Below are 26,734 nucleotides of genomic sequence, written 5' to 3' on the forward strand. Positions count from 1 at the left end.
TCAGCTTTCTGGTGGCTCTGCCCAAAGGTCCCTCAGGAAGTGTCATTGTCCATGAATCCTTGCTCTTCCTGGTCTCCATCTCCATCTTGGAAACACCGCTTGCTCCACAGGGAACAGAAAGGCCCAAGGATTCTGAGCTCCTTTCCTCGCTTTCCCACTATCTTTCTTTGGATAAGATGTAATGTTAGATACTTTTTTTCCCCTGCTGCTGCTGCCAGAAAATATTTATAACCAGGTCAACCATAGCAGAGCTTTTTTAATGACTTAATTATAAAATATACCTTATAACCTCTAGTGTGATTACACAAATGCATACATTATGGGAATTGACAACTTCAGGAAGTGGTTCTGATCATAGCACATGAATCCCCATTTTTTCCCCCAAACACTAAGCCCTTGGGTAAAGGAAATAGATCAAGAAGCAGCTGTTGTTCTTCCCATTTCAGACGGAAGCTCAGGAGAGGCCAGGCTGCTGGCCTGAAGTCACACAGCAGGTCAACTCTCCTTTCTTCTGCACCAGGCACCTCACCAAAGGGTGTGGGACTGTGAAAATCTATGTTCTAGATGCTTGAGAAATTCATTTTCTAGTCAGCTGAATTGTCAATTCAGATTCAGTTTAAGAAAGAAGAGGGGGAGGCAGACCTGGGGGTTCTCTAAGCCTAGGATTCTTTTCCCCATCAAAATTCTTCTTAAAGCATCTGATCCCCTTGCTCTCAGTGAGTTGTAAGCTCCTCAGGAACATAGTCTTTGGGGACCCAATCAAAATAGGGTGTGCATGTGTGTGCTTTGTGTGTGTGTGTGTATGTGTGGAGGGGTCATATCTACTCTCTGCATCTCACTCTTGCTTTTTTGTGTACTTCAAGGTCTACCCTGTGGTTTTAATTTTGCATTTTCCAGATGACTTGCAGACGTAGCTCAGTGGTAGAGCACTTGCCCAGTATGCACAGGGCCCTGGGTTCAAATCCCAGCATTGAAAAAAACATCGCAAAACAATAAAAAGAAAACCCCAGGTGACTAATGCAGTTGAACATCTTGTAGATGTTTAGTAATTGTTAGTTTCTCTCTTCTTCCTGTTCTTTTGCCTTCCCCCACCCCTGGTGGAGTGTGACCCTGAAAGATGTCAGTCCCTGAGACCCAGATTCCTCTGTGTTGGCAGTTCTGTTGTAGACCCGCGCTGCTGGGTCTCAGCCTTCCATTCCCTTGCATCTGACTCTCCAGCCAGACTGACACTCTTAGCTCTTCTCCAAGCCTCCGAGCATTTGCAAATACTATTCCCTCTGTGTGGGACACTGTGTCCCTTTCCTCAGCCCGACTTCACACACTACCTGAGTCCCAGGCCATGCGCCACTTCCTCCAGGAAGCCTTACTTGATACTTGCCCTGTTCCCACCCACTGCCTGACTCAGCTGTCCTTTGTTTGTGGCTAAGCAATACCCTGTACTTCCCCTCTTAGCACTTATCACACTGTGTTGCAATTGCCTCTTTGCTGGCTGGTTTCTCTTGAACCTTCCCCCATCCCTTTGAGGATAAGACACATGGCTGCTCAGTTTTATAACACAAAGCTCAGTGTATCAGTGATGCTGGTTGAATGACTGACCTGGTCCAGATCCCCTTTAGAAGACAAAACTCTAACCTTCTATTCCAGCGACACTAGAATCAGTTCTTTCAGGCCATCACCCCTCACCTCCTGTATCAGTTGTCCTAATTGCCAAGGTCTCATGGAAGCAGACATTTGAGGGTCTAGTGTAGTGGTGGCGAAGTGCCAAAGCGGGCTGTTTGTATTATTGAAAACTCTAAGAGGTTCGCCATTGTTGTTCTAGTATATGCCATGCACTAAGCCAGTCTATTTACATGGATGTCATCTTCACAACCAAAAGGCTTCAAGCTTCTAGTCTAGGCAGTGCTTTGAAACTCAGAGGCTTGGCTGTCCAATCAGGTGATTAAGAGCAGGGGGAAGTGAGTGATGTCACAATGCTCTCCATCTTGATAGTGGCAAAGGAGGTCAGCAGAGCAAGATCCCAGGCAGCACTGAGCTGCAAGCCTGTGTCTTTTCCATGCTTGGCATGTAGGAGTACACACAGATTTGTTGAAGAAATGAATGGAAGTTGAAGGAGGGATACTGAAAGTGCAGCTTAGAGTGAAGCTGAGAGGGAAATGAGTGAACCTTAGACAACCCATGTTTCTTTCTCAGCCTCACTGTAATTCTTTCTTTTCCTCCATGTGCTATAAAATCAAACTGGACAATAAGGTATTTGTGGCGTGGGCAGCTATATACAGCGCCAGCCAAGGCTGATCCTTGTGATTTCTGCTGAGATTCCATAGATCAAAAATAGCCACACCTTGCTGCAAGGGAAGCTGAGGAAGTTCTGTTTGTGAACTCTTGAGGAAAGGAAGATGGATCTGGATGAAACGTTAGTAATCTTAGTCACAGCACACAAGGATGGTCTTTCCTCTGCCAGTGTCACTGGGTGGCCATGAGCTATCACAGATTGCATGGTGCTCACTGTGGGAAGGACCACTTCCTTCAAGCCCCTGGTTTTACAAATGAAAAGACTGCAGCCAGGGGAAGCAGTGTCTCTAGCCTGAAGGTTGTTTGGTGCTAGAGTCCTCTGTTTCGCTTAATCTGTCCATACTTTATCTGCAAAGTGGTCTTTAAACAAGCAAACCTCATCTCCTTCACAAAAGGAGTTTTCAGTGATGAAGGGGAAGTGAAAGCAACACAAATTAAGATGTTGACGGTATAATTATTACAGTGCTACTGAACAGAAACGATTCTCTTCTCAGAAGGCTCTTTTGTGTCCTGTGGTTCCTAAGAGTCTGCATCATTAGGAACTTCAACTTCCCCATGAAATAGTGCAAAATCATTTAGAGGACCATGTGTGGGAGTGAAACTTTGGCTTCTTTGATAAAAGAACAGTTACTAATTGTGAAGATTTGTGCAAGCGTTTAACTTCCTTTAAACTTTCATTCTCTCACTGGTAAAATGAAGGTGGTAATATTTACCTCCCAAAGCCCAAAGAAGAAATGAAAACCACCAGGCATAGTATCTGTACCTCATTGGGACACAGTAAATGAAACTTTCTGTCTTAAATAGTGGAGGGCCTTTCTCTGAATATCTAGGAGATTATTACACATATCTGTTGCTATAATCTCCCCCCAGAGGGACACTTCCAACAACAATCAACAAATATAATCAGTTTTATCATCTGCCATTGCTACCTGGGTGCTGAAAACCTACAGCTGAAAATAAAAACACTTGCTTCTGAGGGAGACTGAAATGTGAACAGAAAATAACAGCACCATGTTGACAAGCTGCAGAGACAGAACAGGGGAACTCGACAAGGGGGAAGATTTCAAGTTTGCTTGGGTGGGTGATGGGGAAAGAGAAGGAACTGGCCCAATAAAACAGGACAAGATGGGGAGGACGGAGAAGAATGAGGAAGAGCATTTTGTATAACGAAGGAACTATTTTAGGCAGAGCTGGAGCAGTTGTTTTTTTTTTAAAGCAAAAGGGAGGGGGACCGGTGACAGGGGCCCCAGTAGGTTTGGGATTTGATCCTACCAGAGATGGCCAGGCAAGGATTTTGAGCAGGGCAGTGTTGGGAATGCAGTAATGGAAAGCAGTAGGGAGACTGGTGTTCGGAGTGGGAAAGCAAGGTGGGTGGTTGCTGAAACCCAAGCTGCCCTTCTCTGATTTGTATTGTTTTGGGGGGCTGGAAATTGAACCCAGGCTTTTGCGCATGCGTATACTACCTCGGAGCTACACGCCACTCACTAGCCTTAGTCATTCAACAAATGGTTACCAAGGGCCTGCCTTGTACCTACCTGTATTCCAGGAACTGGAAATAAGGCAACTAACAGGACTGGCAAGGTCTCTTATTTCGGAAGAGATGGATAATAGATAAAGGAGTAAACAAGCAAGGAAATATCAGTTAAGTTCTGCAAGGGAAATGAAACCAGGTGACAGAAGAGTCCCTAAGCGCCTGCTCCCTCCACGCCCAACACTTCTGAATACTTACAAGCCTCCTCTTGGTCTGACTTAGGTTTTCTAAGCAGGCTTGCTCCTAGCAAAAATCTCTACCGTAAATAATTAAACCAACTCTCCGGGTGCTTCCAAGGTGCTGTACCTGAGTGGGAACACTCCCAAGCTGCTGTGCCCCAGGGCCTGATCAGCCAGGTAATTCTGGCTTGGGGACCACAGATTCTGCCTGAAGTCCCAAGTGTTAGAGTTTGAAGAAGGTTGCAGCAACCTTGAGAGCTTTTCTGACCATGATCTGATCTTCCTTTCCTCACTTCCTCCCACCCACTGTATACTTAACGTTCTTTAGAGGAAAAACATGTGATGGCGCGGTTGAAAGTGTGCATTTCTCCTCAGTGAAAAATGCACGTTTTAAACCCAGGCCCGCCGCTTTGGGCAGTCCCCCAGCAGCTCCCGCCCCCGCGCTTGCGGACCTCCAGGGGCCTCGGAGCGGAGCGCGGGGGCCACCGTGGTCTGGAGAGAGGGGATTAAGTCCGAGCCCTTCACGGCCAGGGACGCCGGCCAAGCACAAAAAAGCCAACATCGTGTTCAACACAGCTGCAGAAACCTGGGGCTGATCAGGTAGGTTCCCCACTGTGCCCCGTGGTCTTCTCTCCTTTGACACGTTTTACTCATTTTTTTCCTTCATGTTTTTTTCTTCTTACAATAAAAACTTAAAGACAGGAAAGTTTTTGGTTTTAAGGCACTCTAGGGAAAGCCCTAGGGAGGCCTCTGATTTTGTGCAGCTTCTTCGGGGTTCCTGATACAGGCTGTCCTCCAGGGGACTATGGCAATCGGGGATGACTAAATTAGGGCTCCTGCTCCAACGTGTCTTCATTCTGGTTCAGCACAAAGGGTACTAATTTAAAAAAAAAAATTGGGGGCCAGGGATTTAGCTCAGTGGTTTAGCCGCCTGCTGCCCAAGTGCAAGGACCTGAGTTTGATCCCCAGTACCAAAAAAAGAAAAAATTTAAAGCAGTTCACACCTTACAAGATACCTTCACATTTCTGTCCCTTTCAAAATCACAAACTCAGACCTGAAAGCAAATGCAGAGATCTTGAGGGGGTAGATGAATACCTGGCCTATACTGGGCCATTCCTAAACTCCTGTCTTCCTAGACGTTGCTAATCCGTCACTCACCCATTCATTCACCATTGAAGAGTTACATGTTGGACACCCTCCATATTCTGCACATTATGTTAGAAAGCAAGAAACCAGACAGACTTGTTTGCTACCCTTAAGGACCTCCGAGGGGAAGGCAGACATTAAATAATTACATGCATGAAGAGTGTTTCATAAAAGCAGAGTGGGGGCAGTGGAAGGCATCATCCTCTGGAGCTAACCTGGGTTGGAGCAGGGTCAGGAAAGGCCTCCAGGAGGAAGTGATGTCTAAACTGACGTTTAGGGGACTAGGAAACAGTTTCTACAGGGTGAAAAAAAATAACATTACATACCAGTAGTAAAGACAGCATGAGTCAGAGCATGCTCATGGCTAAAAGAGGGGCTGTGGATACTAAAGGTGGAATAGGTGTCCAGGGGTAAACAGAGATTGGTTGACCCAGGCCTTAAAGATAAACAGGTTGACAGAAGGAGATGGGTGGAAGAGCTTGAGGGGACAGCTGTTATTGTCCCGATCCCTCTTCCATCCCAGGGAAGAGGGGTATTTTTTAAAATGTATATTTATCTGGAACCTACTACTATATATGGAGGTAATTCTCCTGAGTTCTTACATCTTCTTTTCCAGATAAATATTATTATTCCAGTTTTACAGATGAAGAAAAAGTCTTGTGAGGACTCCATTGAGCAGGTGACAGAGCCAAGACTTGAAGGTGCGCTTGACTGGTCACTCCCCACAGCTGCTCACTGCCTTAATAGGTCTGAGGTTTGCTGTAACAGCAAATCAAATACAACTGGGAAAGCAGCAGAGGAACTTTAAGGAATCCGAAATACTATGGGGTAAAAGTTGGTAGAGATGCCCCAGGTAGGTGGCCACCATTAGGCAGAGGACTGTGAGAGTGGCGGTAGAGAAGAGTGAGAAGTGACCATGGGGTGACACCGGGCTACCCCAGGACTTCACTTCTGGGAGCTGCCCTGCTCAACTACTACCCGTCCAGATTAATCATTTCCTGACCTTGCTTCCTCTTCAAGCCCTGCCCACAGGATTGCCACATCAGTCTTTCTCCTCCCCTTGCTGGCCCTCTGGGCCCAGTCTCCTTCCAGGGTTTTCCTAGGAGCCCCAACTTTGAAGGAGGGTTTGTAAGAACCCTGACGTCTTCCAGGACTACCCCAGTGAGGTCGCAGGCTCGCTCCGGTGTTACTGGGACCTGAGCAGCCCTTTGAGGCCTGCCTGCCGACGCTTTCTGAGACGAGGTCAGGGGCTGGGGATCCATTCTCAGCACTGATTAGCGAATCAGTCTTGGTTTCCCTGCAATAAACGGGGAGGAGGACAGTTAGCAGCGGGTAGGGTGCCGAGAGGCTTGAAGGAGGCATTGAGGCGCTAGGAGACAGTGGTGTGTGCCAACACGTTAGACTCCTGCCCCTTTTATCATCTGGTAAAGGGGACCTCGGCTCAGCAAACCAGGTTATGTTTATTTCTCTTAAATTTCCAGCGGCGAGGCATGAAAAGCCCGACATGCTTGACATGAAGCAGAAGTGAGTCACAGGGTTTGACTCCAGGTGTCCGGGCGCCCTCGAGGGCTAAGGCCACGTGGTCAGCACCGGAAGAGGCTTGGGTCGCACCTGCAGCAGCGAGGACATTAAGTCAGGCGCCTGGGCCAGGCCCTGAATCCCTTTGAGCTTGCTCCTCCCTGTTTTTCCTTCTTCACACTTTGCCATGTAGTCAGATTTTCTACCACCAAGCCGCTGTATAGTGAAACCTTCACATACGTTTTACTGTGTGAAACGCAGGATCGCAGTAAACGCAGCGGACCGGACCGGCTCGTCCGGACTGGGCACTCACCCATCCCGGGATGAGGAGGAGCCGCAGCCGCCCGAGGCCGCGGAGTTGGGAAAGTCACTTCCGAGCGCTGCGGGACCCTGAGCCAACAGCCTGTTCGCGCCGGGACCCCACCCCGAGCGAGGGCAGGGGGCGGGGCCTGAGTGGCAAGGGGGCGGGGCAAGCCTGGGAAGGCGGAAGCCTGCAATCTAGGCGGCTGCAGAACCCGGATCCCGGAGTTTCACGTTCTCCGGAGCGGGGCACCGGGAGACGGCAGGCGAGAAAACACGGCGTCCGGAAGCCCTCGCTTTCTTTGACTCAAGGGCTCGGGACGCAGCCACCGTCTGCCGAGCGCCCGGAGAGGAGGGACCCCAGACGGAGCCCTCAGAGTCTGTTCGACCGCCACAGCTGTGGTCCTCACTGCCGCCGTTCTCCTGGCCATGGAGTGTCCGCACCTCACTTCCAGCGTCTGCATCGCCCCGGACTCAGCCAAGTTCCCCAACGGCTCCCCGTCGTCCTGGTGCTGCAGCGGTGAGTGCGGCCCCGGCTGGCCCGGCTGCCACCCGAGGCCGCGGCTCTTTCGGGCCTGCCGTCGAAGGGCCCGGGAGGCCGGCGCGCGAGGACGGGGTGCAGAGGGCGAGCGGGCCGGGCGCGCCGGGGAGGGGACACGTTGAGGCGGGAGCGGCGGCGGCTCCTTTGTCTCCCGCGGCCCGACGGCCAGCTGAGGGGAGGCCCGCGAGGGGCGGGAGTCCGGGGCCGCGGCGGGCGGGGACCTGGGGGCCGGGGGGAGGGTGTCGCCCCCCAGGGCGGCCGCACGTGCGGCTGGGCCCGGGGGCCGCCTTCTTAGCGGACCGGACGGGAAAAGCTCCTCTTTCCCGGCTCAGCTTTGTCTGGGCCGCCGCCTGCCTCAGCAGCGCTTGTGTCCCTTCCCCCGCGGGCTCCGGCAGCCTCGGAAGCTCGGGCGGCCGAGGCCGGAGTCTTTCGTCAGTCGGGGAGGGTGAAGTTTGAAAACAAACTGAGGGCTCCACAGCTCCGGAGCTCCAGCCAACAGATGCTTTGGAGGGGCGGCTCGAGTTTGCATTTCAAAGATTGTTTCTGGACCGTCTTTTGGGTTGCCTGGAATTGCGTTGCGGTTCCAGAGTTCGTGCGCTGTGAAATAGTTACTAGGTTTAGGGGATGCTTTGGAATAGTCTTAAGCATTTTAACTCTTCCCACTGGCCCCCTAGGAATCCCTTAGTGCCCTGTCATTGTCTTGTCTAAGCGACTTAGGATCGCACCGGCCACCCTGCTTTGATTACTTCCTGGTAGGGCCCTGGTGCCGCTAGAGTCTTTGTTTATTAGCTCCAAGATGATCACCGGTAGCTTGGGTTATAGAGTAAAAATTGGATTGTGCGCTTAAGAATTTCCTTAAGTTCGTTTGAAGAAATGTAGAAAAATAGCGAACGTACGATTTAGCTGTGTGACATTTCTCAATGTGGGTCGGAGCTGGGGAATTAGAGAATGTTAACACTTTTGACAGGTTACTTCTTAAAGGGTGATTATGTTCTTAGAGAAAAAAAATGGTAGTGCTACAAAGAGAAATGTATTCTAGGATAAGGAATAGAAACAACCGCAGGTTTATCCCCCCCCCCCCAAGCATTTGACGCTTTGCTGCCTTTGTAAAGTCAGATGTATTTTTCCGCATGAAGCCTTTAAAAATGAACTAGTTAATTGGTTTCACAGGGCATTATTGCAGTTCTTTTGTGAGGATCCAGGCATTTGTGTAAATTAGCTCTTACCTATGAATGTATCTTCAACGTTGAATGTTGAATATGGAACTACAAAAGGTGTATCACATCGTTTTACAAGTTGGTGGTACGTTAGCTGTAGCTGCGGTGCGATGACTGTTGTTTAAATTTTTTCAAAAGAGATTTGAAAAAAATGACCAAAGTAAACAACTCGGAAAAGCCTACCTCACAAGGATTGGGGCAATTAGGCTCATCTGTAGTAAACTACAAGAATACAAACTGGTCAATTAGCACACTTGTGGATTTTTTGTAGGTCACACCGAACTTAAAGATGGCTTCACTGGGCACATGCATCTGAAAAACCCGAGAATTATCCGAGTGACAGATAACCTGCTGTGAGTCAGTCTTCCCTCTGTCAGCCAGGGAGTCCTCTTGATTGTGGAACAGGGAGGCAGAACATCAAGCATTTCTTGAGGAACTCAGTAAGTTAAAAATGAAGCTTGTGTGGCTAACAAGAACAAACTAGTATGGGAGGGGTGATTTCTGTCCAAGGGTTAGTGTGGCTTCTTTGCATCTTGCAACCAAGTTTGCCGCAGACTGCTTTGCAATGGTGGTTCTAGTCACTTGCTTGGCTGTGTAGAACCAATAAAGGTAGTTTCGCAACTTCATGTGGGTGTTTTTGTTTTTTGGGTTTTTTTTCTGTCCAATCTGTGAATTTAACCCATTTCATCTGGGCCTCCCATTTTAACCCACTGGCATCCATTTGTGGATGCAATCTTGTGTTACTGTATTAAGCACGATCTTGTTCTTGCCTGCCTGTTGTTTCAGTGATTAAATGATTAGTAAATCTGTGCGTCCTTAACTCATCATCTTGGAGCATTATGCATTCTGGTACTTCTTCCCGCAACACTTCATTTCATTGTATTTTATTTTATTTTTTAGTAGGGGACTAAAAGAATAGTATGTGGAATAATGCTGAGACTGGTGTCAAATCTGATTACATTCTTATTAAGCAGGGGAAATCTCTGTTTTGGCACCCAGACAATGAAAGTAGTGCCCTTGCCTTATTTTTGTTGGGAGCTAGGAGTGAGACAGCCAAGCAGATTGCAAAAAATCAACATGCTAGGCCCTACTAGCTAGCAATGCATCCTTGGACAAGTAGTTCTGTGTCCTTTGTTTGGTACCGGGGATCGAACTGGGGTCCTTGCGCTTGCGCAGCAGGCGGCGAAACCACTGAGCTAAATCCCTGGGCCCAGTTCTGTGTCCTTTGAGTATTACTTTTCATTGTGTCAGCTGCCAAAAAAGGAAAATGCTTTGCATTTACTTCCCAGGTTGCTGTTCGGGTGAACAAGGGAATTTTATTTTTGTGTGAAAACTTTGGGAATCTGCTATATTCTCTCCAAATAATACGTGGTATAGTAACAGATGATCAAAAGGACATCTTTATAAAGAGGACTCTGAATAATTAAATATCTAAAGCCCATTAAACGGAGCCCATAACAGACTGGCTTTATGCTGAATTATGCTTTGCAAGGAGATGTAGTATTCAATCAGATTAGGGGGGTAAGAAGTAATTATACTTAGAATTAGCTTGAGCTTCTTATCTGGGAAGGCACTATATGTTAGGTATATAATTGTATTTTTCAGTGTGCTTCTCACACTTTTTGTTCTTAAACGTTTTTGAGGACTGAGAGAGCCTTTGCTTGCATGGCTTATGTTTATTGATACTGCCGTATTAGAAATTAAAATTGAGAAAAATTTTAAATATGTATTAATTTACTTACAAGCAACAATAATGGATCCAGTACCTGTTAACATAAATGAAAAATTATGTAAAATGTATTTTTCAAAGCAAAAATTCAGTAAGAGTGGCATTATTTTACATGTTTGCAACTCTTTTTGTTTAGCTTAATGGAAGACAGCTGGATTCGTTATCTGCCTCTCTATATCATCTCTCAGCCGTCACACTTCATGTAGCCTCTGGAAAACTCCACTGCATGCTCTTGAGAGAATGAGAGTAAGCAATAAAAGTAATATCTTAATATTACTTATGAAAATAGTTTTGACTTTCTGAATCCTCTGAAAGGGTCATGTAATCTCTCAGGAGTTCAGGATCACAATTTGAAAACCTACTGGTATACAACTGTTGTACCAGTTAAAGACACCTACAAACTTTGATCAGAGTAGCTTTTAAAAATTAGAGAAATATGAGCCAGATTAATGCCACATGCCTGAAATCCCAGTACTCTGGAGGGCCAAGGTTGGGAAATGACAATATAGAGATTTAGCAAGTCCCTGTCTCAACAACAAAAATGGAGGAGATAGTGGGGTCGTAGCTCAGTGGAAAGGCCCTGGGTTCAATCCCCAGCACAGAAAAAGAATTACAGGAATGCTTGTCTTTAAGGTTGCCAACATATACTTTTGTTGAGACTTGGAGTTTTGGAAATACATCAACTGGGGAAAGACCATGGATAAGGTCTAGTAGTCCCTTGCTGTCAAAAAAAAGTTACAGTCTAATCTAGTTGGGGGAGAGACAGGAAGCTAAGTTAGAAGATAAATCCATGTTGTGGTTTAAGGTAAATGTTGAAAATAGTAATCTCCTAATAAGGTAAAAGCTGATTTATGTCTAATCACTGTGCTAAAGGCATTCTAGTTTTAAATGAAAAAGTTTTAAACAAAACTAGGACATTCTCAAGCTTTTTGTTGTATGTACATACCAATGTTATTTTCAGAAGCTGGAGCCTGGGACATTTCTTATTTTTGTGAGTGAAAGAGTTTAACTAGTGGCAAAAGACAGGGAGAAAACATGAAATGCTTTTAGAAGATGCCCTGAACACAACTGTTTTAATAACTAAGGAAAGCCAAAGACTAAGCTTTGCACTTGAGGAGTTTAGGTTAAATAGCCCAGTTAAATTTGAGACATTTTAATAGTGAAGGCGTGAGAATTTTCCCTGGTTAATTCTTCAAAGGATTGATGGTGCTTCTTTAAGTTTTCAGTACACACTCTCTTATTGCTCTACTCTTGAGTAAGTGTAAATTAAGTTTTTTGGGGGGAGGGTACTGGAGATGAACCCCCCAAAAGATCCATTCAGTAGAATGAGGTGCTGATTATTGGTTCTTTGTCAATGGTAATACATTTTTTTTTTTTGGTACCGGGAATCGAACTCGGGACCTTGCGCTTTCGAGGTAGGTGGCAGAACCACTGAGCTAAATCCTGGGCCCCAGGTAATACATTTTTAATGAACTGATCAGCTTGTGATAAAGGTAAGAAATTATCTTGATGGAATGCTGGGTCATTTCATATCATATTTCTCTCACAGCCTACATTTAAGAAGGCAGTTTTTTTGTCCAGTGTACTGTTTTCTAGACAGGATCAGTTAGATTTTGTTCATTATGCCAATTGGGTTTAGTGCTTTTATGTAAGATTCTATGATGTTAAGTGCCTAGCACTTAATAGAACACTGAGTAAATATTTGCTTAATGAATGAACTTTCTTTCACTTCTTGGAACATGGCTGGAATGGTCTTTAACCACGTTGAAAATAAATGTAGATTAGGTGAGCTTCTCCCTAGAATGTTTTCCACCAGGCTTCAGTCCCAGTATTTTAGCCAGTAGTCTCTGGATGTATTGTGAGCAGATGACCAGTTGCAGTGTTGTTGCCTGGATGCATTTGTGTTCTTTGACATTCTGTGCTTATAAGTGTGCAGGTGGACATGTTAGCTGTAAATGAGGATAGTGCAGTTAAAATTGGTGGGCAGGTGATAAATGTTTCACATTCATACTAAAGATTGCTATCTGAAATTTATATTTTTCTGAATTTAAACTTTTTTGGTAATATTTGCAAAACTAAGTCTGAGTAGTGTTTTTAGTCTTTTTGTTGTTAGTATTCATCTCTCACTCCATCCCCCAGAATCTTTAAGCAGCCTGGCCTGTTCCCACAGTCTCTAAATAATTGGTAGAGGATACAAAAGACCTGAAACTTGAAATATGCTCCCTGTGTTTGAAGAGGCTGCAGTTACAGGAATTGAGCCTAACATTTTACTATTACGAAGTTTTGACACATTTATCAGAAATTATTTTCCAAGTAGTATACTTACGGTATAAAGGACATCCCTCTTGGCCTAAGCAAAAGAAAGGATGGAGGGCCGGGGATGTAGCTCAGTGGCGCTGGGCCTGCCTGGCAAGCACAAAGTCCTGAGTTCAATGCCCGGTACCCCTCACCCCCCCAAAAAAAAGAAAGAAAAAAGAAAGGATGGAGCTGCAGGGTAATTAAAACTCTTTGTTTTGTTTTCCTGTTACTTGGTTATCCCCACAATAATTCCTTCTCATCATTCTTTGATATTAAAACATTAGTCTTAGGCTCTACTTTTTCCTTCCTGAAATTCACTAAATTTCTTTCCTTACTGGAATAGAACAGATTAGTTTTAGATCCTTCAAACTAGATTTATAAGTACTTATGGTTTTATAGTGTTAGTAGATTAGTAGCAGAACAAGCAGTTTATAGCTGAGCAACTAAATTGCTGTTTTAAAATTTAATTGAGTTCTTGCATCAGGGAATAATTTATACATCTCATCTTAATCTACTTTGTCCTTTCATTTTGAGCATTTTTGCTCATCTTGAGCCTTTTTAAATGTGTTATTTTTTCCTTAAAAAAATAAGTTGTCTTTGATTAAGTTGTAGTTTCCAACCTACTTACATACAGGTTTTGTGTTCACCCTAGTTTCTCATTGTTTGAAGTGGAAAATGTATACTGTGTAAGAGTAAGCTATTTTAATTTTTTATGTTTATTCATATCTTCTTCAGACAGGCTAGCAGCTACATACTAGGTGTTTTAATAGAGCTTTCCTGGACAGATGGCTTAGAAGGAAGTACTTTGATAGATTCTCAGTGGGGCTCGTACTTTTTGGAGGGTGTACTTGTGAGGAAGCTTACCTTGACTGACAGTTGAGAATGCTGAGAATATCATTAACAACAGTAACAGCTTGTTCATTTTACCTAGAATTGTCTTATGCCAAGACCTCTCAAGGTGCTCTGAGATTTTTGTGTAATAATAGTCTGTTTTGAGAATGTACATAAGTGTAGATATTGTTGAGACTGGAAGGAAATTCACTTAAAATTACTCATTGCATGGCCGGGGATTCAGCTCAGTGGTTTCGCTGCCTGCTGCGCAAGTGCAAGGACCGGAGTTCGATCCCTGGTACCAAAAAAAAAAAAAAAATTACTCATTGCAATCATATCTTGAAATCTTTTGGAGTTGTTAAGTGAACTTTGGCTTAAAAACTTGTAAATAGAGATCATCTTTTTAACTGCTATGAGTCTGCAGATGTTGTTATCTATAGTAATTCCAGATGTTTTCTCATCTATTAGCTTTATTGAGTAGAACTGAAAACAACAATGTAACTTCAAAACAGTTTGCTAGCATTTAATCCTGACTAATTTAATTAACTATCTATCCATCCTCCATATTTTTCCTGTTTAATAGATTATGAAACTGAGACAAAGTTTAAGAGTTGCTTAAGATGCTCAGGGGTATTAAAGATAGCCCAAAGATTAAAATCAAATTTAAGAAAACCATTCAAACTTTTAAGTTACCTTTTAAAAAGCAAAGTCTCTATTTTGTCATTCAGTAACTTAGTGTTTGATAATTTAAAGTATTTAAGATGTTTGGGAACACTTGAAATAATTCCTTTGAAGATTTTTAACATGGAAGTACATTTTAAATTTTAAATCTTAAAAATTATCCCTTTTAAAATTTGGTGTTTGACTCCCCTGACTCAATTTATTGATTAAAATGCTGGCAAGTTGAAACAAAGGATTAGCAGTATAAATGGAAAGAAAACAACTGTTTTGAATGTCAGTTTCATTATGCTCAGATCTAATTTTGTTGTAGGCTGAAATTCACATTAGTTTAGACATAATACAGCGGTCTTTTAATATAGCTGAGGATAAAATGCAATTGCTTTTGGTTATTTAAAAAATGTGTTTCAGTTGAGGGCCTTCTTCCCCCTTTTTTTTCATTTTATTTCTGGTAGAGTAGATTCTTCTCCGAGGTGCTTTATTGTTGGCTAGAGGTGGGAGAAAGTTCTTAAGATATAGAATTTTGCTTTTGCCTATGGTAGCTCAGAGATTATTTGAAATCTGCTTTTAGGCAACATATTTTGATTCCATTTGGTTATATTCTAAGATTTTCCAGTTGTATTTCCTGCAAAAGTTAATTATAGTCTTAGATTGCCGAGAGTAAAACAGATTTCCTGCTCTTCTTAAGATATGCTGAAAACTAAATGTGTATGCTATTTACAGATGTATAACATTCAGACGAGTTTCAGAAGGCAATTTCAGATTTTGAAAATTATTAAAATTAAATTTGGACATTAAAAAAAAGAAGTTTGCTCTTTTTAGTGTCTATTTTAGCTTTATGCTTCACAATTAATAAATGCTAGCTGATTTAATTTTACCTGACCTTTTGAGGAGGGGATTGAGTGTTATTTTTTAAGATAAACCAGAACATATCTTTTAAAAGATACTATAACCAACTGGATTTTATTGGGAGACTATGTGCTCTGCTGTAGGATCAAGCAGCTCTGTCAGGGAGCTGTTTTCCATTCTGGAGTGGGTGTTCTGTCTTATTTTTTGTTTCTTCTAGCTGGGTTTAAGGTAGCCTGCTTGTAGAGTTCTGCTTGTCTGTTCAGCCTCAACTGGCCTGGAGACTTCATTTGAGGGGCTGTTCATGAGCTGTCACCACTCGGAGGAGCAGGCTGGCAGTTAACTGTCTGTCATAGGCTGCAGGTTGAATTTAACTGATTATAAGATAGCATACTTATTGTTTTAGTTTTCTTAACTCTTTGTCCAGCTGACTAAGCTCAGGTTTTCTTTTTGAAATAATAGGTTATTGTCCATTCCCTTGTTTAAACATTGGTCACACACTATTGGGATGTTAATATTTTTATCAAAGATTTGGAAGATCAAGTTGAAATTTCTAGAAAATAAATTTCTGTGCTAGAACATTTCTCTGCAATAATTGATGGATAGCATGTTAGAAAAATGTTCTAATATGAAATTAGACATTTTAAAAAAGGACTGTAACATAGAGACCATGGGCCCGAGTCATATGGTAGAGGAATTTTTAATTTTAGTTTCACACAGTAAAATTGTTCTTTGACTTAATTGAGATTAACTCTCATTTCCACAAGAATTATTTTGAGTGTTAATATGATAATTTAGCATTTTGGAACAATTGCTCTGCAACAGCTAAAGGATCAAGCTACACCTTATATGTGTTTAGTAGTTTCTCAGGCTCAACATTCATGCTATGAGAATTTAATTCTGACACCTTAAATACATTGGTTTAATTTTATTCATTTTGAATACTTTTGTTTGTGTGTAGTTGTTTTAGAACCCCGTTTAAAAATATATTTTGGGGTTTTATTTATTTGAATACTTAAAGAGATTTGTTTTTGGAAAATATGTGTCAGATTTGACAATTATGTCTATAAGTTGTAAAAGAAATCCAACTCTTGGTTTTTGCTAAGAAGTTAGGGTAGCTATTAAAGAAAACTAGAGTAGTTAAGTTTTGTTGTTGTTGTTGCTGTTGAGATAGGGTCTCACTGTGTAGCCCAGGCTGGCCTTGATCTTGAGGTCATCCTCCTGTCTCAGCCTCCTGAATTCTGGGATAATAGGCATGTGCCACCATGCCCAGCCTAGAGTAGTTACTTTTTGGAGTTGGCAAGTACTTATTTTCTAGAATATTGGGTATTTAACTTTTTAGGTATGCTGTAAGTATATGCCCAGTTCATTTTTTTTTTTAGTTCTTTAGAGATAATCTCATTATTTTTAAAAGTAGTTTTCCAGTCCACCAATAAATACAAAAATGGGAAAATTTTTTTCCACTTTATGCTTTAGTGCTACCCTTTACTATGTAAGGATTAGGAAGAGAATTGTACAATACAGGTACTAAACCTATTGTTCTCTGAGGAAAGTCTGATAGGAAGAGTTCCCTAAAGTCAGTGTGGTGGTGCATGCCTGTGATCTCTGCACTCTGGGTGGCTGAGGCAGGAAGATCACAAATTTTAGCCTATCTTGGGCAGGGAATATATAGTTCAGTGCAAAGGCCCTGGTTCAATTCCAGTACCACAAAAACGAAACAACAAAAAAGAGGCCCTTAAATCTCATATTTTATTTTCTTACGGGGAGTAGTGCTTCCTTAAAATATATATAACAATCTTTTCTTATATTGCATACACCCACTATTGTTTTGAAGTAATAATTGCCTAGTGTTTATATTTACAATTTGATTCATTTCTTTTGAAGTGCCACTTGTGTTTAACTGTGGATTTGCTTACTCAGGTTGTTGACAAAAGCATGGAATTTCATCAGATCTTGCTATATTAAATAGATGGAAATAGTAGATGTCAGAATTTTTCTTAGGTGATTCATGGCTTTTGTTTTCATTCTTTATATAGTCAGCTTCATAGCGGAAGTTATTTTTGAAACAATATAAACTCCTGGTAATTTTTCTAAAGTAGCTATTTGTGCCTGTTTTTCTGAAGGCAGAAGTGGCCAATTTTCGCATACTGATACAGTAATCTGCTTTGGCCTTGGTTTTGAGCCTTCCTCCACTATCCTTTCTCCTCACTTGGAGGTAGGATTACAGTTGGAGTAGTTCAACTGATGGCTGATAGACTAGATCAAGCATAATAGATGTTTTCCAACAACGTAGGTCTGAACAAGCCTACGAATTTGTATGGTGTATTACAGTTTTAAAGAACATGTTGTATCTCATACATTATTTCTATATGTTGTTTCCATTTGATGTTGAAAACTGATTTCAGAAACCCACTTAAAAATAGAATAAAATGCTTGGGGGGCCATCCTTATGGGTGAGAATTTGCCTCTGTGTGGGAAGTCAGCAGGACCAGATGCCCTCTCTTTTCTGGCTCTGTAGGTATCTGGCTCTGTTAACATACAGATGACAGATTTTGGCCAGCTTTGAAATTATATTTGCTAGTAGGGGACACATACCATTAGCTCTGAAAATTAGCTTTGAAGTATTGGGAATTCAGTAGGTGCCTGGCCCCAAATGATGAACTACTATTCTAATTTTTATGCCATGTAATAGTAATAGATTTAGACTTTTTTAAACAGTGCTGGGAATTGAACCTCATGCCTTGTGCACACTAGGCAAGCCCTGTACCCCTGAGCTGTGTCCCCAGCCCTAGACATTTTATTTTAACTAAAAAATGTTTTGGGCAATTTCATAAATTGATATGACTGTTACATCAATTTACTTTTTAAAGATTAATTCTTGTTTTCAGAAAAGAATACATACATACAGTAAATAAATAAAACTAAAGGGCTTAAAATAGAAAAGTAGTTTCTTTCCTCCATCATGAATCCTGCTGGCCATAGACAATCTCTTAAACTGTATTTAGCTTGCTTTCTCATGTTGATCTGCATACTTCTAAATAATAAGGTAGTAATTTATTAATTTTAGACATTATCCCTTGACATCTTTGTTTGGTAAACAAGACTTTAATGTTTACCCTGCTGCCCCTTTTCTCCATTTCCTAATATGTATAATTAAATTTGAAATTTTGTTTAATATAGTGATTAATTTTTCTCTCTGGTCCTCTATTTTATTTTACTCTGAGTTAGTAATTGCCTCTTTTAAAATTGCTTAACTTACCTTCAACACATTTTCTTCTATATGTTCTTATAATCTGTTAAATGTCTGATACTGTTTTCCAGCCCCTTCAATAAATTAATTTCATAATGTTTTTTTTTTCCTGTAGACCTCCTTCCCTAAGCCCTTTGACCTCTGATTCCATTTGAAATAATTGTTTTGTAGGGTTTTAGGGCAGTTTGTGTTCTGTGATTCCCTTTGCTGTTGTCTTGTTTTAGATCTCCCATTTCCTGGGTCGTATGCCTTTCTCTTTCTTAGATTCCATTGTTTTGCTTCAGTATATCATCTAGGTCCCTTTCTTTTAGGAAGTAAATTTTTGACCCCATTTAACTCTGACTTTTTTTTTGGTACAGGGGATCGAACTCTGGACCTTGCGCTTGTGAGGCCGGCGGCAGAACCACCAAGCTAAATCCCTGGCCCCAAGTCTGACATTTTTATTCTACTTTTGTACTCAGTTGCTTGGCTGAGTATAGCGTATTAGAAAAGGCTTTCTCCTTAGAGTTACAAAGGTGCTGTTCTTTTGTTTTTAGGTGTCCAGTGTTGCTGTAAGAAACCCTTTTTAGCCACCTTCTTCGTGTATGACCTTTCTTTTTTTTTTTTTTTCCTGAAAGCTTTTAAGGTATTCATTTTATCCTTAGTGCTCTAAAACTTCAAAATGATATGTCTTGGGATGGCTAATTTTTTTTTTTTTATTGTAATGGGTACTCCAGGAACTCTTCAGTCTAGAAATTCACATCTTTAAAAAGAAAGAAAAAAATTAAGCTTTTCTCTTTACTTTTTGGAGTGCCCATTAATTCAGTGTTGGGTATCCTGGGTTGACCCTCTAATTTTATCTTTTTATTTCTCTGAATTTTGATCCTGGTTTCTGAGGGTATTTCAGTTATTTTTCCCACCCTTCTATGGAATTTTGATCATCATATTTTTAATTTCTAAAAGCTTGTTCACATTTTCTGACCATTTCTTTAACATCCATCCATCCTATAACTATTATTTTGCAGTATCTTCTCTTATTGTTCCAGGGTTTAAAGTTTGTTTTGAAGTTTTTCTGTGGACTAAGTTTAATTTTGTTTTCTCTGGTTCCTCTTTCTCTTAAAATAATTCTCTCAGACTGGAGATTTTCCTGAAAGATCTGTTTTGTCATGTGAGAGTGGAGCCCTGCATAGCTCTGAAAATGAGTAGGGCTTGTGGGCAGTGGGCGTCCTTGTGATGGGGGCAAGCCACCTCCTTCATTGCAGGAGGACACTCAGATGTGCTCGCGGATAGTTTTTCTAGTGTCATTAAATTGTGCAGTCTCTTGGGGCTATGTGGTTGGCTGCTGCTGTCCTGACCTTGGGCGGCAGGATGTTCCATGACTCCGTTGACCTTCTGGAACTCGTACCCCTTGTTTTCGATGCCGTTCTTGGCCTTGTGGTCTGCTGCGTTCCTGTGCTCAGTGCCACCTTCCATTACATTCTCTGCCGGGGCTTGGGCTGCAGCTTCCTTTGCACTATTGAGATTGTTGTTGGGCCAGATGTGGTGGCGCAGCCTGTAATGCCAACCACCCCAGAGGCTGAGGCAGGAAGGTCACAAGTTTGAGGCCAGCCAGGGCAACTTAGCGGGACGCTGCTTCAAAAAAAGGCCTCGAGGGGCCGAGGATTTAGCTCAGTGGTTCCGCTGCCTGCCTCGCAAGAGCAGGGTCCTGAGTTTGATCCCTGGTACCCAAACAAAACAAAACAAAACAAACAAACAAAATATATATATGAATGACCTGGAAAGCTAAATTACAAACTAGAGTTCAGATATGTGTGCCTGTGAAAGAAACACAGTTGTAATTAGGCCAGTGATTTAAAATGTTGTAATATTTTTACTGGACTAGTTCATTAATGAAAGGAATTTAGTGCCAGGTTTATAGGATTCATTGATTCTGTATGTTGGTAATTAAACCTTTCTCTGTGGTGTTTTTTTAAAAATGTATGTTCTTAACTGGAAGTAAAGAATAATGTTTTTAGCTGGATGTGGTGGTACATGCCTATAATCCCAGCACTCAGGATGCTGAGGCAGGAAGATCTCTGCAAGTTTAAGGCCAGCTTGGCTACCTGTTGAGTTCAAGGCCAGCCTGAACTACATAGTGAGGTTCTGTCTTTAAAAAAAATAGTGATAAACTACCCAAATGCCCATCAACTGAAGAATGGATAAAGAAGATGTGTTTTTTTTATTCAATGGAGTACTACTTAGCCGTAAAGAAAGATAAACTTGAGACATTTATAGCTAAATAGATGTACCTCGAAGGTATACTCCCCCCCCCCCTTTTCTTGGTACTGGGAATCGAACTCAGGACCTTGTGCTCGTAAGGCAGGCACTCTGCCACTGAGCTAAATCCCCAGCCCAAAGGTATACTCTTAAGTGAAATAAATTGGACACATATGTGTAAATATTGCATTGTCTCTCTGGTGTAAGAAATTGAAAATGTAAATAGGGACCAGAAGGCATAATGGACAATGTGAAATAAGAAAAAATTGTTCAATAGGAAGGGAGAACTAGAGAGAAAGGAGGGGGAAAGGAAGGAAGGAAAAATAAAAATATGAGAAAAGAAGGAAATAATAGAGCAGGGCTTTTGTAAATAAGGAATGGGAAGTGGGGTTGAAGGGAGGTGAGGGGAATGGGTAAAAAAAAGGAATCATGATACACCATGTAGCTGGGGATTTAGCTCAGTGGCGCCCTGCCTGCCTCGAAAGTGCAAGGTCCTGAATTCAATCCCTGGTACTGAGACCAAAAAAAAAAAAAAAAGATATACCATGTAAAGGTAAAAAATCCCCACGATGAATGTGACCATTATGTGAGTCTAAATTGTACCAATAAAATGAAAAATTAGAAAATAGTGTTTTTCATCTCAAAGTTTAAAACAATCTTTGGATTTTTTTTTTTTTTTTTTTTGATACTGGGGATTGAACTCAAGACCTTGCGCTTCCAAGGCAGGCGCCGGAACCACTGAGCTAAATCCGCAGCCCAGTCTTTGGATTTTGATATTATTTCACACTTAAACATTGCTAAGAATAGGGCAAACATGAGTTTGCAGACATAACACTCTTTTATTGATTGTTTTTCTCCCAGGAACAAGGACTTTCTTCTCAATAAGCATAGGATACTGGTCAAAATCAAAACAAAGAGTACTATTACAATACTGTTACCTATTGCACATTCCATATTTGGATTTCTTCCATTGTCCCAATAATGACCTTTCTATATTGTCCTTATAGCTTTGTCCCTTTTCTACCATCCCGGTAATCTAGGATCTAATATAGGATCATGTGTTACATTTAGTTGTCATATTTCACCTGGAAGAGTTCTTTATCCTTTGTCTTTCATGTCTTGGCACTTTTGAAGACTCTACGTCAGTTATTTTATAGAATGTCAGTTTTGAGTTTTTCTGAATTTTCTTCATGTTTAGATTCAGGTTATACTTTTTTTTTTTTGTACCAGGGATCAAACTGAGGTCCTTGCGCTTTCGAGGCAGGTGGCAGAACCACTAAGCTAAATCCCTGGCCAGGTTATACATTTTAATAGGGATACCTTCAAAGTTATGTGTATCTTCTCAGGGTATCTATCAAGAGATGTATGATGATTTGTCTGTTTTTGGTGATACTACATTTGATTACACCCAATAAGGTAATAATTGCTGGGTTAATCCAGTGTAAAGTTAGTATTTCCCTTTCAGTTTTTTGAAGTAATTTTTGGGAGATAGTTTAGATACTTTGAGATTATGTAGGGATATCTTGTTCTTTACTAAACTTTTGCCCAATAGTTTAGCCTCTGTTTATGACTACATGAGTTTATTGCTAGGATTGTTGCAAGATGGTGATCTTCTAATGCCTGTTTGTTCATCATGTTGTTTGGTATTCTGAAAGTAAAAGCTTTCTTTTCCTCCCTCATTTGTTTATTCATTTGTCTACTCACCTTAGTATGGACTCAGGTTTTTATTTATCCTGTAATATTCTGTTGTTACTTATTTTGAGACCCAAATTATCTTAGATTTGGCTAACAAAGGTCCTCTTAGTCTGTGATTTCAACACATCCCCATTATTCTTTGAGCCTTTTCTTTATGGCATAACAAATGTTCCAGTCTCTGTACTGAGTGTGCCTTATCTTTGGAATCAGCCATTTTTGCAAGTAGCCCTCCTTTTTTATTGGGAATGAAGTTTTATAAACTAAGTCTCTCTTATTTATTTTTATTAATGAATATAAATAGATATGTCTATATCTGTTTATGTGTTTTTGTGTATATTCGTGGGTTTGTATTGATATCTACAATTCCACTGAGCACCACTGTTCTATTCCTGCCTATTCCATATTTGTAACACTGTTCTCTCCACAGTGAGAATCTAGTTCCCACTACCTGCAACATATGTACCGGTTTGCTTAAGTTTATTTTCAGAGAAAGTAGTGCCAGAATTACTAGCCCATATCATTGCAAAGAAAAGCCCTTGGAACTAGAGTTCCATATTTGTTTATATTTTTCATCTGTATACTTATATAAAGTATTATGTTCAAAAGTTATGTGAGGTGGCTTTCTTCTCCCCTTTTAATACAGTTAACAAACTATATACTCTCTTGGGGTTCACTTTTTTTTTGTTTTTCCAGTACGGGGAATAGAACTAAGGACCTTGTGCTTGCCAGGCAGGCAAGCCACTGAGCTATATCCCCAGCTTCCCTGTTTTCATTTAACTATATATCTGGGATATCACTCCATGTTTGTATTAATTTTTTTTTTTTTGGTACTGGGGATCGAACTCGGGTCCTTACACTTGCACAGCAGGTGGCGAAACCACTGAGCTAAATCCCTGGCCCTGTATCGATTTTCTTTATTATTTTAGTATAGAACTTCATGTATAGATATGTCACAGTGAATGCATCCAGTTTCCTGTGTGGGAGCTTTTCAGTTGTTTCCAATATTTTGCAGTTACAAATAATGCTTGGTTAATAGCCTTGTACAAATATCTTCTGCATTACTTAATAGCTTCAGCATAGAATAAAAATTTAACTTCTTAATTGTGTAAGCAGTAATGTGTAAGTAATTTTGTAATACTTGAAGCTCTTTGTTTGCTTGCTCCTATCTTTCCATCTACTATGGTCTCAACCAATGTTTTCAAGGCTGTTGGAGTGAGATACTTTATTGTAATTATTTTTCTTGTCTGAGAAACCTTGAAATCAGGGAGCTGAAAGTGGCCTTGGGAACATTTTTAGTCAAGTAATACATAATCATATCCTTTGGGTCAAGGTTCATTTTAAGCAGATGATTGTTACTTATACATACTCAGTGCTGTTTTACCACCTGAGCCTTCGCATCCAACTATCTGGGACTTTTTTTTTTTTGGTTTACTTACAATTTATTTGTGTGTATATTTTGCCAAATCTTTTTAAAACTCCTCTCAATACTTGGTAGAGGGACTTTTAACTCTAATGTAAACTAGGTTCCTTCATGTTGACTGTTGACTGGTTATGGAATGGCAGTAGGACAAGATAGTTCTACATAGGATAAGACAATCCTATAATAAGATTTGGGCATCTGCTTTCTCTGAAAAGGTCTTGGAGGTTTGACGATTAAGAACTGCAGATCCTCAGAAGCATGACATCTTGGATTCCCAGTTAATACCTCTGGTCCTCTCCATTGATGGATGGCTGCTAATCTTTTGTTCCAACAAGGAACATTGGAATTAGAGGTGGACCACCTCCTGTTGTATTGCTAGATAACTATGTAGAAGATTGGATAGTGGGGGAACCCACTTTTTGGTCCCCCTTCTGCCTCTTTTAGACAGAAGCTATCTTTCTCTCAATTCTTCCTACTTAAAAAAAAAAGAAGATTGGTCAGTATAGCTTCCCACCAGAGGGGCCACAAAAAGTACTGTATGTTGAAGTAAATCAACACTCCTCAGAATAGGGGTAACTAGGCCACAGGGATAATTAGATCACTTCTGGCCTGAGAGGCCTCTTCACTTTATGAGCATGTGCCATACAGATGTTACCATTTCCTGTGTGTGCCCTGATTTGGAAAAGGTTAGGAAGGTGAGCTAGAGCACAGTCTCAGAATTAACTTCTAATGTCCTCTAAGGACAGTGCACCTCATGGAGAGAACTAGAGATAAGGTGGATAAAGAAGAGTTGAATTATATTTGGTAGAAGTTAAAACTTACCGGTCTATTATAAAAATATGCTGATCACCCTATCTTAAATCTGCTACAATTTGAAATCATTCCTATTCGTTTCTTTGCTAAAACAAAAGTTACAAGTTATCTATGTATCTATATATACTATACACACATACATACATACACAGTGTGTGTATATATAATATTTGTATTTGCGCAACAGGGTCTCACTGTGTATCCCAGGCTGGCCTTGAACTCCCTATGTAGCCCAGGCTGCCTTCAGACTCACAGTGATCCTCCATCCTTAGCCTCCCAAGTAGTGGGATTACAGGTACCACCTTGACTGGCTGAGAAGTCAAATATATTTTTAAATGGCTTGGCTTGTTTGGGGTATTGGAATATCAAACAGTTCACATAAAGAACTTAGCATCATCTTAGTTTGCATTTTGACATTTGGATTTGTTACATGCTGATGATGCCTTAAATGGAAGAGATACAGAAGATTTATTTGCTTGGATTGATGAACCAGGATTTAGTATCTGTTCTAAATGCCTCCTAGTTTGATGTGATTCAGTATGGTTGTGATACTTGAGTTGCTTCTCTATTTAAATGTCTTATCTGAGTAGCATCTTATTAAGTTGTCTAAACCTTACATTCTCTTTCAAAATGTGCTTCTGAAATGCATTTTTCCAGAAGTATTTATTTTACATTAGATATAAAATTTAATGATCCCGACACTAAGGTGGGTATAATTTCAATTTTGAAATAAGCTTATTTACCTTGAATATTTTATTTCATTTATTTGATGTTTGAACATGATTTAATTTTAGGCCAGTTATAGGAGGGTTTTCTAAGAGATTTAATGTGACTTAGATATTTGAAATTTGCCTGTGAAAAGATACTGTCAGCTATGATTCTTTTAAAGAGTATAAGCTAAAGAAAAAATTTCTGAAAATTAATCATGGTATAAGTGGACATATGTTAAGTGCAGTGTATATAATAATAGCAACCGGCATTAACCCTTGACAGTCATTTCATAATTTTTAATGTTTTTAGGGGCAAGTAACTGATAGTTACTGGGTGCCTCTTTCTTGGGCTCTGTGCTGTATCTTTATAAGTTTGTTTCTTGTAATCTTTACCTAGCCGTGAGAGAAGTGGTATTGTCCCACTTCACAGGCTCTAGACCAGCTACTCGCTTAACCTCATAGGATGAAAGGATGGCAGGCTGGTGGTTCTGAAATTTGTGACTGGTTTGTTATGCCACATGACCTCTAGCATTTTTTTTTTTGGTACCGAGGATCAAACTTGGGCCCTTGCGCTTGTGTAGCAGGTGGCGAAACCACTGAGCTAAATCCCTGGCCCGACCTCTAGCATATTTATTTTGAGTTGATAGAGTAACAGTTAAATTTCTACAAAGACAGCTCATTCTGGTGGTACATTTTTGTGTAAAAAAGGAAGAGGTTCTTTTGGTGTAAAGGGTAGGTAATAAGACCTTTGCCTACAAAACAGTGTAAGCAGAGTTTTGGTCAGTGTGCCTCTTTCCCCCTTCCCCTCTGGGCCCACTGTGGAATAATTTGCTAGGAATGGTAAGAAAAATTTGTGATTACTCCCTCAGAAATCTTGGGATTCTCATTAGAGTGTGGGCTCTTGATCTCAGCTTCAGAGGCCTGGAGTCAGGGATTGCTGAGTTGGATAGTAATCAGCTCAGGCTGGCAGAGGAGTACCATATATCAGAACTCTTAGGGTAAAGATAGAATTGAAATCACAGATGGAGTAGAATGTTCTCAACTCAATTATTCAGACATGATTTTTCAAGTTCAGCTTTCAGTAAAACCTGAGGTTTCCCAGGATGCTTATTAAATAATATAATCCAGAGAAGCAAAAGAAATGAAGGAAAAGGCTTCATAGCTTTTAATGATATGAAAAGGAATTCCTTTAACTCAAAATGTAGAATTTCTGGGAAAATAGTGGTTTTGAATTTTTGAAGGGTTGAAACTATTATTTGTAACTGAGTTACTATTTTTATAACATAGGGCAACATTAAGACTAATGTTGATGCTCAAGAAAGAATTAGGACACCAGACAAGGTGGTGTATGCCTGTAATCCCAGCACTTGGGAGGTTGAGGCAAGGTAGATTGCTGTGAGTTCAAGGCCAGCTGGAGCTACATAGTGAAACCGTGTCTCAAAAAACAAACAACAACAGCAACAATCAGAATTAGGTTGTCTGGGGCCGGGGATTTAGCTCAGTGGTT

General features: G+C 41.0%; 1 protein-coding gene and 1 long non-coding RNA gene across 10 annotated transcripts in view; one reads left to right on the forward strand and one right to left on the reverse strand.

Moving 5' to 3' along the window:
* Positions 1–26,734, forward strand: part of Usp3 (ubiquitin specific peptidase 3) — a 223,932-nt gene that overhangs the window by 128,862 nt on the left and 68,336 nt on the right. For 2 of the 9 annotated variants that reach the window (XM_021237103.2, XM_021237102.2), the window contains exons 1-2: positions 8,974–9,162; positions 10,588–10,697. The exons of 2 other annotated variants lie outside the window; for them this stretch is intronic. Coding sequence is in view for 5 of the 7 variants with exons in the window: in XM_087199041.1 (XP_087055167.1) it covers positions 6,988–7,484 (497 nt within the window). In the remaining 2 variants the exon portion in view is untranslated. Of the gene's footprint in view, positions 1–6,437; positions 7,485–8,973; positions 9,163–10,587; positions 10,698–26,734 lie in introns of those variants that run through there. 5 more of the 9 variants (XM_004855675.3, XM_021237101.2, XM_087199041.1 and 2 more) reach the window with 5 other exon arrangements.
* On the reverse strand, positions 237–6,941 carry LOC110344136 (uncharacterized). Its single transcript, XR_002386461.2, has 2 exons — positions 6,758–6,941; positions 237–6,443 (listed from the first exon to the last, which is right to left on the reverse strand). It is a non-coding gene; the product is annotated as an uncharacterized LOC110344136 (long non-coding RNA).

Source organism: Heterocephalus glaber, unplaced genomic scaffold (genome assembly GCF_053883595.1).
Source record: "Heterocephalus glaber isolate CG9 unplaced genomic scaffold, H.glaber_assembly_v1.0 deba00001689, whole genome shotgun sequence".
Lineage (NCBI taxonomy): Eukaryota > Metazoa > Chordata > Mammalia > Rodentia > Bathyergidae > Heterocephalus > Heterocephalus glaber.